Source organism: Glycine max, chromosome 5 (assembly GCF_000004515.6).
Source record: "Glycine max cultivar Williams 82 chromosome 5, Glycine_max_v4.0, whole genome shotgun sequence".
Taxonomy (NCBI): domain Eukaryota; kingdom Viridiplantae; phylum Streptophyta; class Magnoliopsida; order Fabales; family Fabaceae; genus Glycine; species Glycine max.
Window position 1 is genome coordinate 35,991,673 of NC_038241.2, and position 14,682 is coordinate 36,006,354.

General features: G+C 30.4%; 3 protein-coding genes across 4 annotated transcripts; 1 reads left to right on the forward strand and 2 right to left on the reverse strand.

Moving 5' to 3' along the window:
- Positions 1–1,516: 1,516 nt before the first annotated feature.
- LOC100815756 (11S globulin seed storage protein 1) lies at positions 1,517–4,193 on the forward strand. Of its 2 annotated transcripts, none has more exons than XM_003524962.5 (4): positions 1,517–1,762; positions 2,277–2,486; positions 3,014–3,740; positions 3,892–4,193. In XM_003524962.5, exons 2-4 carry the CDS (start codon positions 2,291–2,293, stop codon positions 4,043–4,045), a joined length of 1,077 nt encoding a protein of 358 aa, XP_003525010.1. In that variant the 5' UTR covers positions 1,517–1,762; positions 2,277–2,290; the 3' UTR covers positions 4,046–4,193. The 2 variants fall into 2 exon arrangements, with proteins under 2 accessions (XP_003525010.1, XP_006580228.1); XM_006580165.4 differs by having other exon boundaries at positions 1,536–1,762; positions 2,282–2,486.
- A 1,229-nt stretch (positions 4,194–5,422) lies between these two features.
- LOC100816293 (13S globulin seed storage protein 2-like) lies at positions 5,423–8,473 on the reverse strand. The gene is given in 4 exon segments (NM_001254203.2): positions 5,423–5,864; positions 6,311–7,037; positions 7,437–7,646; positions 8,434–8,473. Coding segments are annotated over 3 exon segments (1,077 nt in total). The 5' UTR covers positions 7,633–7,646; positions 8,434–8,473; the 3' UTR covers positions 5,423–5,710.
- A 3,897-nt stretch (positions 8,474–12,370) lies between these two features.
- On the reverse strand, positions 12,371–13,677 carry LOC100816810 (probable 3-hydroxyisobutyrate dehydrogenase-like 3, mitochondrial). Its single transcript, XM_003524964.3, has one exon. It carries the CDS (start codon positions 13,460–13,462, stop codon positions 12,533–12,535), a length of 930 nt encoding a protein of 309 aa, XP_003525012.1. The 5' UTR covers positions 13,463–13,677; the 3' UTR covers positions 12,371–12,532.
- Positions 13,678–14,682: the final 1,005 nt, after the last annotated feature.

The window sequence follows — 14,682 nt, forward strand, 5'->3', positions numbered from 1 at the left end:
AGTTTAGTTTTAGCATTTATAAAAAAAAATTATCTATTTTTCAGTCTCTAGTTTTGAATTATATGTTTTTTGTCTCGTGCTATAAAAGTGTTTTTATTGAAGAAAAAACAAGAAAAAGAGATAATGAAATTAGTATAAATATATGAAAAATATAGTAAAAATGCATTGTTGAAACCATTCACTTTTTAATTATCTCCTTTTTTATTTCTATTGTACCAAATAAATCCAATTTTATCCATTTCCTCTATTTTTCACTTCATTTCCTCCAGCCAAACAGGCAAAGGTGTTTAAATTAGAAAGAATATTGTGCCCATATATACTCAACTCAATACAGGTCTAAAATAGGTTAGCTGTAAATTTAATTTATAATAAGATCAATTTGCTTATATTTAATTTTATAGCTGTGAATAATTGTTGATTGTTCTGAATGTTGTGTCGTTTTATATATTATCCATTGATGATGTCACTATGACATTATTTATAATATATCAAATCTCTAAAAAAGACTATCAAAACAAAGAGTGAGAATTTGATTAGCTTCCAAATTTCTTAAAAAATTTGTCAACTATTAAAGATTTATTAATATAAAAAAGATCTGATATGATATGGTTTGCCCCAAAGGAGGAAATATTTTATTCCTTAATTAGGTAACTTTCATAAAAGTAATGTTTGGTGAAGACTTGTATTTAGGTAACTTTCGTAAAAGTAATTCATGTCTGATGAACACTTGTATGCTCATCTAATATCTCATAAATACTATTCAAACTTCATTATTCATGTTTGATGAACACTTGTATGCTCATCTAATATCTCATAAATACTATTCAAACTTCATTACCAAGCAGATCTTAGTGGATTAAATATAATATGATATATATAATTAATGCATAACGTAACAAGAAAAATAAACCCATATATATAAATTAGTGTTTATAGAAAAAAGTAGAAAAAAAGATATCCATGAATCATTTCCTATTTTATAATTAAGCATGTGTGCAGTAATGAAGTCAATCTGACAAAGTCAAAAGATATACCAATACGTTATCGAGAATGATACGTGAATATTACAATGAATACTATTTTAAGATTGGAAGACTTTTTTCATCTTTTAGCTTAGCGACTGGAGTGAAGAGATATTGTTTATGCTCGAATCAAAACAAAACTCAATCTGAAGACCACTGTTTGAAGTTGAAATAAATTATATGTTAGTTAATGTACATGAGATCTAATTTTTTTTGGATAAAAAATAATTTAATATTTTTTCAAATAAAAAATTATATAAATTTTATTTAAAATGGTAATAAAAAAATTAAAAACAGTAAAATTTATAAAAATAAAATAGGTAAAATTAGTATCAATTTATTCTCTCTTTTATCTTCTACTATTATTCATATTCATTTTATTATAAAAAAATTATCTTATAAAGATAACATATATTTTTTATGGAAGTGAAGAAAATAATTATTCAATAAAAAAAATATTTTGTGAGGACAATTATTTCCATTACCCATAATGTAGATCCGCCACTGTCCCTAGTTCCATATATATTTAGTTTGGTGTTTCCTTCGTTGGTATTTCTCTAACAAGAAAAGTGATATCCGTTTTCTCTTCTCAGCCAGGTCGTTGAGATGCACCTAAACCCCTTATTGCTGAGTTCGAATTCGCTGCTTGTTCATAGTTTCTTTCTTTGATTAGTTATCTTCAAATACAAAAGACGGATTGAGGGAAGTCCTCGTTGTATTTATTCTCCTCTAGATCACAGGTAAATACATGGCTTACTATGAATTTGTAATTATATGTTCTGATATTTAATTTGTTGTAAGATAAAGTGGTAGTAATTATATATATATATATATACATATATATATATATATATATATATATATATATATCTTTAGACGTGGAAATTTCTAATATTGATTAATGATTAGATTTGCATGATACAGAAAGTTAAGAAGCATAAGTTAAGTTCCGTAAGTTTAACTAAGGGAACTAACCATGTATCTTCCTAGCTTTTGAGATTATCAACCTAGCAATACTATTATAACTTTTCGTTTTTGTAGACACACAAGACATGAAATTTATAATTTTATGATGTACATGTAAACAAACCGCGGCTAAATATATACGTTCTAATGAATGCCTAATTTTATTTCAATTAGTGTTTAAATATCTATCACTTCTGTAAATTAATTTTTGTGTTGGAGTGGTTTATTTAGCATTACAATTTCTTTAAAATAAGTGACACTACTAATGTTTTATGATCATGAGCAAAGGGAAGATTAAATCAATGGAGTTGGACTTAACACCGAAGACGGCAGAAGCATTGTTTGAGGGAGATGGTGGAGGTTACTACACTTGGTCAAGTTCTCAAGTGCCACTCCTGGCTAAGAATAATGTTGGTGCAGGTCGCCTTGTGCTTCAGCCTCGTGGCTTTGCCCTTCCTCATTATGCAGATTCATCCAAAATTGGTTATGTCATTCAAGGTCAGACCCGTAGATATCATCATATCTTTTTTATTTTTTAATTCTAATTTCCCCTCCCATTTCTATTACAAGTTATACATACCAGTTTAATTTAATATTCACACACACTTATGACATACCAACCACCAACAAGTGGTTGGTGGTTTGAATAAATTTGGGCTTGATTTTTTTTTAGTAAGATTTTATTAATAAAAGAGATTTCATTAAAAATAATCTGACCAAGCGATCAAAATATTAGTTTAATTAGTCTCATCCATAATATAATAGTATTATGTATTTAATCATGTAATAAATTTAAATGACTCGGGATCTTAGAATCTTAGAATGTAAGTTTAGGTCTAATTAAACTTCAAAAATTAATTTAAGGTATAAAAATTGTTCCTAATTTATATATTTTAACTTGGTTCTATTTTTAGTTGAGATGAAACTTAGATTTTTTCTGAATATGGTGTTAGTTTTCTTATAACTTTGGTGATCATCGCTGTCTCCTATTAAATTCCTCAATTTTATGGCACACATGCATGCAGGGACTGATGGCGTAGTTGGGATGGTACTCCCCAACACAAAAGAAGAGGTGGTTTTGAAGCTTAAGAAGGGAGATGTTATACCAGTGCCTATTGGAGCTGTCTCGTGGTGGTTCAACGATGGAGACTCTGATCTCATCATTGCTTTTCTTGGAGAAACTTCAAAGGCTCTTGTTCCTGGCCAATTCACCTATTTCTTTCTAACTGGGGCTCTAGGACTTGTAGGAGGCTTCTCTAATGAGCTCACAAGCAAAGTATATGGTTTGGACAATGATGAGGTGGAAAAGCTCACAAAAAGCCAAACTGGGGTTTTGATCATCAAACTAGACAAAAGTCAACCCATGCCTAAGCCACAAATGAACATGACCAAAAAGCTAGTCTATAATATAGATGCTGCACGCCCAGAAAATGTTGTGGAAAATGCTGGATTAGTCAAAACCTTAACGGAGAAAGATTTTCCTTTTATTGGGGATGTTGGGTTAAGTGTGATGAGAGTGAAACTTGAACCGGGTGCTATTAAGGCACCCTCATACCCAACCAACCCTACGGTTCAGTTGATTTACATTGCCAGAGGAAGTGGCAAGATTGAAATTGTGGACTTTAGTGGAAAGAGTGTATTAAACACTCAAGTTGAGGCTGGTCATTTGCTTGTCGTGCCACAATTCTTTGTGCTTGCTGAAATTGCGGGTGAAGAAGGAATTGAGAGTTACTCCATCGTAATAACTACAAAGTATGACTTTATACAAAATATATTCATTTAAAAATCCAAGAAGTAGCACATGGCATGCAATGACATTAAAAATGATTGATTATATTACTTTAAAGTATGACACAGTATAATTAAGTGCTAACAAAATAATGATTGATTATCTTATTTACAGGCCATTGTTTGAAGAATTGGCTGGAAGGAGATCAATTTGGAACGCCTTTTCGCCTACACTGCAACAAGTGTCTCTTAACGTGGATTCTGATTTTCAAAAGTTTTTCATATCCAAGATCAAGGAATCTACCAATCTCATCCCTCCTACTGTTTAGTTCGATGCGTGTGATGTACGTACTACCGTATTTGTCTATGTATAATTTTCAGATGATGATGATATCGATTTAAGAAAATTCTAAACTTTTATCTTTCTAAAAGTTATGCCGTTGTATTGCTTTTGTTTTAAAGAAAATATTTTCGTCAGAATACTTCTTTAAGTTTTATATATCGAGCAATAAATGAATGGAAGGATATGAATGTGTTGACCCAATAACTAATTACAATCACAATTTCTTTGATTGAAACAACAATTATCAGGTTGAAATGTTGAAGTTTGTGGCCACTAAACTTTTTTTTCTTTCTTTTCTTTTCTTTTTCTTTATTAAATTACATGTAATTTTTATAGGAGATAATATTTTATTCAGTATTTCATACCTAGGCTTGCGTGTACACTATGTTTTGTTGTGAGGAAAAAAAGTAAGAGAATGAAAGTAAATATATAGGTGAGAAAAGAAAAAATAGAGTAAAAATTAAAGTTTTATTAAAAAGAAAATAGAGTGAAAATTAATTTTTTAAATTAATTGATTTTAACAAAATAAAATTATTTATTTATTTTATCATTAATATTTTATTATTATAATTATATAAGAGGAAGAAAAGTCTAACTTAATCGATTACGGTGGAAACATAATCGATTATGTTTCCTCTTGAGTCTATATATATATATATATTTTAATTTCAGACTTATTTGTGCAGATTTTTTTTTAAAATGGGTTCACATACTTTTAAAAAATTTGCCCTACACTATCACTCTTATAAGTTCCAAACAACCAACATTTCCTTATTTTTACTCTCTTCCTTTATCCTCCTCTCTATTTCCATACACTCTACCTAACACAACCTAAATCCCCCTTTGCTTCCCTCGAGCTTGTAGCTTGCTTCCGACTTCCCATTGTTCAATGTTCACCATATCTCCAACGGAGAAATGTTACACGAAAACCTAATAACCTTGCTACTACAGAAATTATTTCCCAATTGGACAATGACGCTGGGTAATTATATTGATGGTGACGAAACCCTATTACCTCGATAAATGAAGGAAAATATATTCATGTATTGACCCGGCCAATTAAATATATATTTTCAATCACAATAATTCCTTTGATTGAGACTATATATAGCTATTTATCACGTTAACGATTGATGTTTCTGGACCCCTCTTGATCAAATTATGGATCGATCAGATAGCAAATGTTCGAAACACTGAGTAGCCTCAAAACGATCAACTTACTCAGCTAATTGAATAATACGACAGGTTACCAAGTTAAAAATGTTTCTAGACTAGAATAAATATTTTTGACAACGATGTAATAATAATCAATCAAAATAAAAATCAAAACGCTTATTATAATATTCTTGAACAAGACGAAATAATTTAGGAAGTATCATTATCAACATACATTTAGCACAGTTGAACACGTGCCAAATTTAGAGAACAAAACCTATTCATCTGGCTAGTTTAAGACACAGACTTTTCTCCAAAAGCAACTCACAGCCAAATAAACACTCAACATCACAACAGATTTTTCTCCAAAAGCAACTCAGCCAAATAAACACTCAACATCACAACACAGACTTTTCTCCAAAAGCAACTCACAGCCAAATAAACACTCAACATCACGCACTGAAAATACATAAATATATGCAAAAACAAGTGCAAACTAAGTAGTGGGAGGAATGAGATTTGTGGTTTCCTTGATCTTGGATATGAAGAGGCTTTGAAATTCTGAATCCACGTTAAGAGATGCTTGTTGCACAGATGGTGACAAGGCGCTCCAAATTGATGTCCTTCCACCTAACTCTTCAAATAAAGGACTGCAAATAATGCAACCAATTATTTTTCTATGTACTTATAGTAGCACACAGTTTTTAAAGCATTATTAACTAATAGTTTTAATGTTATTAAATGTCACCTGTTACTTATTGTATTCTTGCATGGATTTAATTAATGAATTAAATAAGTTTGTTATACTTGTAATGTATCTATTTCTTAATTTATCACCTCAAAATTATTTTATTTATTTATTTTAATATTTTATATTTTTTAATTTTTAAGGTGATAAATTGAAAGAATGTTACATCATTAATTAAGTAATGATGTAACGAATTTAGATTAACGTTAAATATCAAAAATAAAAATTTAAAAATGTTAGGTAAATTATTTTAAGTGATAAACTTAAAAAAATATATCTTACTGATATATAAAACATATTTAAACTTTAATTAATTAAGATCATAAGATTTAAAATTTAACAACTTACTTTGTAGTTATGACAATAGAGAAACTCTCCATTCCTTCTTCCCCAGCAATTTGTGCAACCACAAAGAATTGCGGCACAACAAGCAAATGACCAGCCTCAACTTGAGTGTTTAATGCACTCTTTCCACTAAAGTCCACAATTTCAATCTTGCCACTTCCTCTAGCAATGTAAATTAACCGAACCGTAGGGTTGATTGGGTATGAGGGTGCCTTAATAGCACCCGGTTCAAGTTTCACTCTAATCACACTTAACCCAACATCTCCAATAAAAGGAAACTCTTGCTCCGTCAAGGTTTTGATTAATCCAGCATTTTCCACAACATTTTCGGGGTCTGCAACATCTATATTATAGACTAGCTTTTTGGTTATTTCCGTTTGTGGCTTAGGCAAAGGTTGGGTTTTGTCTAGCTTGATGATCAAAACCCCACTTTGGCTTTTTATGAGCTTTTCCACCCCATCTTTGTCCAAGCCATATATTTTGCTTGTGAGCTCATTAGAGAAGCCTCCTATAACTCCTTGAAGCCCAGTTAGAAAGAAATAGGTGATTTCGCCAGGAATAAGAGCCTTTGAAGTTTCCCCAAGAAAAATAATGACAAGATCTGAGTCTCCATCGTTGAACCACCACGAGACACTTCCAATAGGCACTGGTATAACATCTCCCTTCTTAAGCTTCACAACCACCTCTTCTCTAGTGTTGCGGAGTGCCATCCCAGCTACACCATCATTCCCTGTGCACCACGTTTAATCATAAATATTGTTATATAAGGTAAGTTCTTCATTCTTATAATAGTAATAATAATTACTTTAAAAGAAGACGAGTCTTGATGCATAGTAAAGTTATGCATTAGTGATCGATTGTTCATATATGAGATCAAATACAAAAACAGGCTCTTTACATATAATGATGTTCTTCCATACTTATTTCGCATGTAACGATTAATTTAAAAATTATCATTTTTGATTATTAATTAACACTTTATATTGGTAGAACATGAACATTTTAAAAAAAGTGGTCTTATACTAGCATGATATATATCGGGAGACTAAGTAAAGAATAATAATAATAATAATAATATATATATATATATATATATATATATATATTTATATTAAGATTGGGCTCTGACCTTCAAGCACATAACCTACTTTGGATATATCTGCATAATGAGGAAGAGCAAAGCCCTGAGGCTGAAGCACTAACCGACCAGCACCCACATTGGTCTTGGCCAGCAGTGGCACTTTAGAACTCCACCAAGTGTAGTAACCTCCACCATCTCCCTCAAACAACACTTCTGCTGTCTTTGGTGTCAAGTCCAACTCCATTGGTTTGATTTTACCTTTTCACACGAAAAGCATTTCAAATAAATAAATAGTGTGGCTTAGTAAAAAAAAAATAATTATGAAAGGATAAAGTAAAAGTGTGTCTATATATAGCTTTAATTTGTTTTAATAAGTTTTCTCAAATAACTCATTTAATACTAAGAATATATATATATATATATTATTACTTTCATTTTTTACTTTGTATATCTTCTTATTTAATCATCTTAGAGTTAAATTTTACTACATAAACCAGTTCAACACACCATACTTTGTTTGCTGAGTGGAACATTTTTTAACCAAATTCTCGAATTTGAATTTTATAAATTAAAAATTAAGAAAATATTTTATTATTTGAAAATGATTAATTATATTTTTTTGATAAATATTAATTATCAATAAAACTGATAAATTATTAATATTTCGCATTAATAAAAAAATTACTTCAACAAACCACAAAAATTTCCGAAATACTTGATATTTTTAATTACACATGCAAGTCATTAAGGTAAGAATATATCCTTGACTAGCTAGCTATCAGGACATTCATTTTTTTTTCGGTATTGATCTTGTGATCGAGCTAGCTAGCTTGTTTGGATTTCCATGTATCAAATTAATTAGAAATTTTCATATCTAGCTCAGAATTCCTACTATCAGAAAAGTTGCAGCGTGTGATCAGGGTAGAACTCACCATTAAATGTAAGTGATAGAGTAGTGTCTAAAAATATGTCGTGATCATATTGGAAAATAAAAGAAAGAAAGAAAGAAAAACCAAGATTCAGGGAAACGTGTATAAATACATACCTGTGATCTGGAAGAAAGGAATGGAAGGAGACTGATGGATATGCGATAAAGACATAGAAAATGAGGGCTATTTATAGAGTTTAGAATGACAGTGCCACGGTGATGGTCTAATGACTAATGAGTGCGTATCAATTATCAAATAAGAAGCGACAAAGCTTTTCGATTCAGAAGCTAACAGATGTTTTTCTATTTTTAATATGATATTCAAAAATATGAAATTAATAACGAATAATTAAAAATAATATTAATTTTTAAGGAGTAATTAATTGTTTTTAAAAATTTCTCTTATTTTATTATGATTATTTTTCTTTCAATAAAAAAGTTTAATGCATATCTATTAATAATGTAAAATAATTTTACATGTCTATAAAGTTACGGTCGATGATAATTTATGATAGATATATAATAATAAATTATCTTTGAATTATTTTAAAAATTAATAAATACATAATAAGTTGTTGTGATTAGATGTATATTTACAATTTTTTTATGCACTTTAAGTTGTATAACCTTTTTCGCAGTTTTTCTCCTATAAAAATCCGCCTTCCCCGTCTTTTCATCTCTTGTTAATTAAAGCCTTTTCTTTTTTCTTCATGTATGTATTATCACATTATTACTTGCTTATATTTTTTTTAATATTTTCTTCCATAGAGTAAAAAGAATTCACTTTAATACCTAAAAATAAAAGTTAAAAAAATTAACTGTAATAATACAATAAAAAAATTGTATCTCAATTTTTAAAAGATAGGTTATAAATGAAACTATTGTAATATTATTAATTTTTTTAATAATTTCAGAAAAACATATCTCATTTTGAAAATTACCCTAGACAACTAATGAGTCATGATCTAAATATGGTAACTATTTTATATTGTTAGTGATTTTTTTATTTAATTGAAGATATGGTAAAAAAAATATATACAATATAATCTTAAAAAAAATAAATTTTTATTCCTTCTACTTCAAATTCAATTTTAAAAAAATTCTTATTTTGTATTTGGAATCCTTGTAGTTCTACTCTGTCAATTAGTTTGGCATTATCGACGGATCTAAATAGATAAAGAATTAAAAACACAAATTTTACAAAAATAAAATTACATGTAATTATTTTGTTAGATTTTTCAATAATATAACAAGTCATTTTGGTAATTAATTTGTTAACCAATCCATTATGGTAATTTATTTTATTTTTAATCCATTTTGGTAAATAAACCATTGTTTACTATTACTCTGGTGTACTTTCAAAGCACAAATATTTTTTTATTTTAGGTTAAAAATTACATGTATCTCTGAATTCATTAAATAAAAAATTAATTTCATTCGCAATATTCGCAATATGTAACTGTTACTCTTTAAGAAAATTTTAGATAAGGTGGAATCCAACACAGGCATAGTAAATTATTAGGGTTTATACGGATCTACCAAAGTGGTACGTGACTTCCTACAGTAGGTTTTCTAATCTTTTTAACATTTACTTTAATTAAATCTTAAATAGATAGAACTTAATTTTGTAAATTTTATGAATAAAGGTGCATCAACACGTCATCTAATTTGTTTGGTATGAGAAGAAGAAAAAATGTAAAACAAGTGTTTGTGATATACACATATTCATATATCATAACCCAGCTTTTCAGTTAAATAATAATGAGTCACGATATAATTATGACAGCTTGAATATTATTCTCTCCAAAATAGAAAACCGCCATCACTTTCCTGCTAAAGTGATGAGAATAGAAAACCACAATGATGTTTTTTTTTACACAACCATAATAATTTTTCTTCCTACAGTTGGAGATTTTATAGAAAAAGGTTGTTTTAAGTAAAGTAGAATTTTAAGAAAATTATACTTACTTTTCAATTTTTAATAGATATGCGTGTGTTTTGAAACATGGTTAATTTATGTTGGAAAAATAGTTGTTTTATCAAGCAGCTTTTTGAAAAGAGTTTGAAAAACATTTAATTTCCTAGAATTAAACAAAAACAAATTAAAATGCAGATGGCAATATGTTATAAATCAAACTAATAATAGTACTTTGGTGTACTAATTATGAAAAATTATAAATATGCACTCATTTGCTCTTTCATCTGATTTTCACAGTGCTATATTTTATTTCGCTCCTTCTTTTTCTCTTTTTTACTATATTATTTATCACTTTCTCTTGTTATAAATCTTTTCTTTTTTCTTTTTATTTTTTCTCATTTCTTTCTATATCCTCTTTCCATCTTAATATACCCCAGAAATAATGTTCATTAGCAATATAAAAAATAAATACAAGCGCTCAAAACATATTTAATTTAAAGAATTAAAACCATATTCAAAAATAAATAAAGGTTGATAAGGATATGGCTTTCATCTTATAAGAATGTGATTGTAAATCTCGATGTTTATGAGACCTCGTTCGTCAATACTATAGATAATTTGTATATATTATTATTTAGCTTTGTAAATATTGTTTGAGCGAAAATCCTTCTGTGACTCTTGTGAGCACCAGACCCACTTTTCTAAACTTTTTTGTAAAAGAGAAAATGATTGTTTACTGTGTACTTCTCATAATTGTATACTACTACCACAGATTTGATCACTTTAATGGTACAACTGTGTTGACAGTGATAGTATATAATCATAACAGACATTGGGGCCATCCTAGTGGTCCTTTTATCTATATAGAACAACATCACACCGTCATATAATTATATATTATCACTATTAAAAAAATAGGTTTTTCACTTTATAAAATTGATTCTTTCCAAAACCTATAATAATAAATATAAAAATAATATCATTTTTATTAAAATTGATGTTATATAATACTTACAACATGAGTTTTAATAATGTATTTTTTACATACATGAATTTTAAATAAAAATCATAAATTTAATAATATATTTTTTTACATATATAAATTTTTATTAAATCTATGGTTTTTTTCTATTTATATATGCAAAAAATACATCATTAGATTAAAATTAATCGTTATAAAATTTATTATGTAAATTTATATGAGTATTAAATATACATTAGAAATTTTAATGTTATATATAGTGATATTAATTATTTTATAACATAATTGACATATTAGTTCAGTTGGTTAGAACGTCATATTAATAATGAGAAAATCACATGTTCTACATGGATCATTAATTTTAATAACTTTACGAATTGTCAATCCGTATGAGCTTTACTGAAGGACAATATTGAAATTGTCCAAAATCGGTTGGGTGTGCAAGAAAAAATTAGGTACACAAAGAAATAGTTGCAAGTAATTTAAAACACCAAAACCACTAACTAACAAAAAAGAGAATCACTCTCAACACTCCCCCTTAATTCAGATTTGCTAAAGATAATACACTCACTTTGTCTCTCAAACTTATAATTTTGAAATATAACTGCCTTTAATGGTTTTGTGAATATAACTGAGATTTGTTCTTCAAAGTTTGACAGTACTCCAACTCCCAATTCTCCACGTTTACTTGATGTCTCAAGAAATGAAATCGGGTCTCTAATATATTTACTCCTCCGATTGAACAGTTGGATATTTTGACAAATCCGTAGCTTCTTAGGTCTTACTGTTTCCAAATTCATGTCTTCCAACAAAATTTCAAGCTTGGCAGGAAGACAGTGCCACCATATACTACTTTTTGAAACACTAAGAAATGTATTATGTATCCACTGCATTTGCAGCACATGAAAACATAACAAGTTGTATCTCCACACCAACCAAAGTCCATACATCCAATCTTTACACTTCTACTTATGAAGCCAACTCCAAGCCAGAGAATGATCACACAGCATTCATCACATCAACTTCTTTTTTTATACATCACCAGTCCCACATATGGAGTAGGTTATCGATAACTGGTAACCACTATTAAAAGTAGGATCTTGTTAACCTGTGACATAAAAAAGCCTTGAAGACAAAGTGAAGGAAACAGAGGCTTGCATTAATTGCGACTATTCTAATTCAATAAAATGCATGTTGCTTCTGATACAAATACAGTCCCCCACCATCAAATGAAACTCAACCACACATACACACACCACTTTGTCACAAGAGATAATTTTATTCCAAGGAGAAAATATTTAATACAAGTGGGAATTTTATTGATTGATCCCATTGATCCTCTCAATAACAGAGATAATCCCTTGGCTGCCAAGCTTCCCCTGACCATTAGCCAGCATGCTAGAAAACAACTGTTTAGACAAGGAAGCCCCTGGCAAGACAACAAGATGAGCATCATCTCCTCCTTCCACAACATCAACCCCCATCCCCAAATCCTTAACCTGATACTCCGCAAAACCCCCTGGTCGAAAATCCCTCTCAATCATCCTCTCCCCGAACAATTCAAGCGCCTTCGAACCCGCAGCACCGTCTTTTATGGCTTCCACGAACTCCCTCAGGTCCAGCCCCGCACGCTTGGCGAACACCAGCCCCTCGCTCAGCCCGATCAAGTTCGCGCCAATCGTGATCTGGTTCGCGATCTTGCAGCTCTGCCCGCACCCCGCGGGGCCCATGTAAGTGGCTCTCCCGAGGATCGAGAACAGAGGGCTCAGCCATTCGACTACGGCTTTTTCTCCGGCGGCTAGGATGGCGAGCTTGCCGTCGCGCGCGCCGATGTCGCCGCCGGAGACGGGGGCGTCGACGGACCAGGCGTCGAGGGAGCGTGCTGCGGAGAAGATCTGGCGGGCGAGGTCGGGGTGGGAGCTGGTGGTGTCGACGACGACGGAGTTGGGGCGGAGGGAGGAGAGGACGGGGGAGTCGAGGAGGAGGGAGCGAACGTCGGAGGGGTGGCCCACCATGGTGAAGAGGACGTCGGAGAGTTGGGCCAGTTGGGCCGGGGATTGGGCCAGGGTGGCGCCTTGGGATTGGAGAGAGAGGGCGTTAGGGTTGGAAGGGTTGCGGGCGTAGAAAGAGAGGGTGTAGCCAGCAGAAAGGAGGCGAGAGGCCATGGCGAAGCCCATTACGCCGATGCCGATCCAGCCGATTCGGGTTTCGGAGGTTGAGATCGGAGTTGGGTACGGCGTTCCCATGGTAATGTTGCTGCGTGAGACAGACACTCAGTGAATTATTAGTTTCCTTTTTTTATTCCATGCCTCTTTCTAACCAAAAGAATCTGCTTTTTGAGCTAGAGAATAATAATTCATAATTTTATCCTCCAATTATTATTTTTTTCTATATTTTTTTAGAAAAAAAAATATTCAGACTCATCTAAAGCTGACCGATAAATAAATAAAATTTAATTAAGATTAAATTCGATGTTATCCGATTAATTTAATTTTATCCTCAACATATTAATTATGTTTAATCACTTAATTTATTATTTTCTTTCATATGTAGTTGTAGTAGTTTTTAAAATAATAAATTTGTTCAAAGCAATTTTTAAAATAATTAAATGTTTTATTATTTTTTTCTCTTAGTTAATACATTTTAGCGAAATTTTGGGATTGATTTTAAAAAATTTAATATCGAAAGGACTACTTAACATAATTTTTTTTAATTTTAAGAATTACTGTGAAGAGAAAGAAAAAAAAACCTGTTAAGCATAATAGATCAGCCTTATTAATAGTTTATTATTATTATTATTATTATTATTATTATTATTTACTTCCTACACAAATAATGTTCATGTTCAGAAATCAGAAGCGTACTAGTTCTGCCTACTTACATATATAGGTCCACTAACTTATTTGGGCTAATAGGTCTGTTGTATTGTTTGTAAACCTTATACAAAATTAGTCTTTGTTAAAAGGAAAAAAAAAAAAAAAACTTAGGGTCTCTATATTAAGACTTGGCCACTTAGGTAAAAATATGTTTTTGAACTTTCGGTCAAATTGATTTTAGCATGTGTAGTTTTAAACCCATAAATTTTGTTTCTAACTTTAAAAAATAAGTTAATCTTTATTTGATTTTTCGGTGGTCAGCACGTGAGAACTAAATTTACCTATTTTTTAAAAATATAAGAAACATATTGGTCGATTACAACTAAAAAACTAAAATTAATGACAAAACATATTTCATGCTTAAGATATTTAAATAGATTATGATAAACATAAAATAAAAGGCCCATAACTGGTGCATAAATTTAAAGAATGAGAGTTAAGTCCATCTTGGACCTTGCAAAACCTAACCTACCATTGTTTTCCTCTCACCCTTATTAAAATCTTTATTTTTTTTTAATTGTGAAAAGAAATATTGATAATAAGTAAAATATTTAGAATAAGAAACCTTATTTGTTTGAGAACAAACCGAC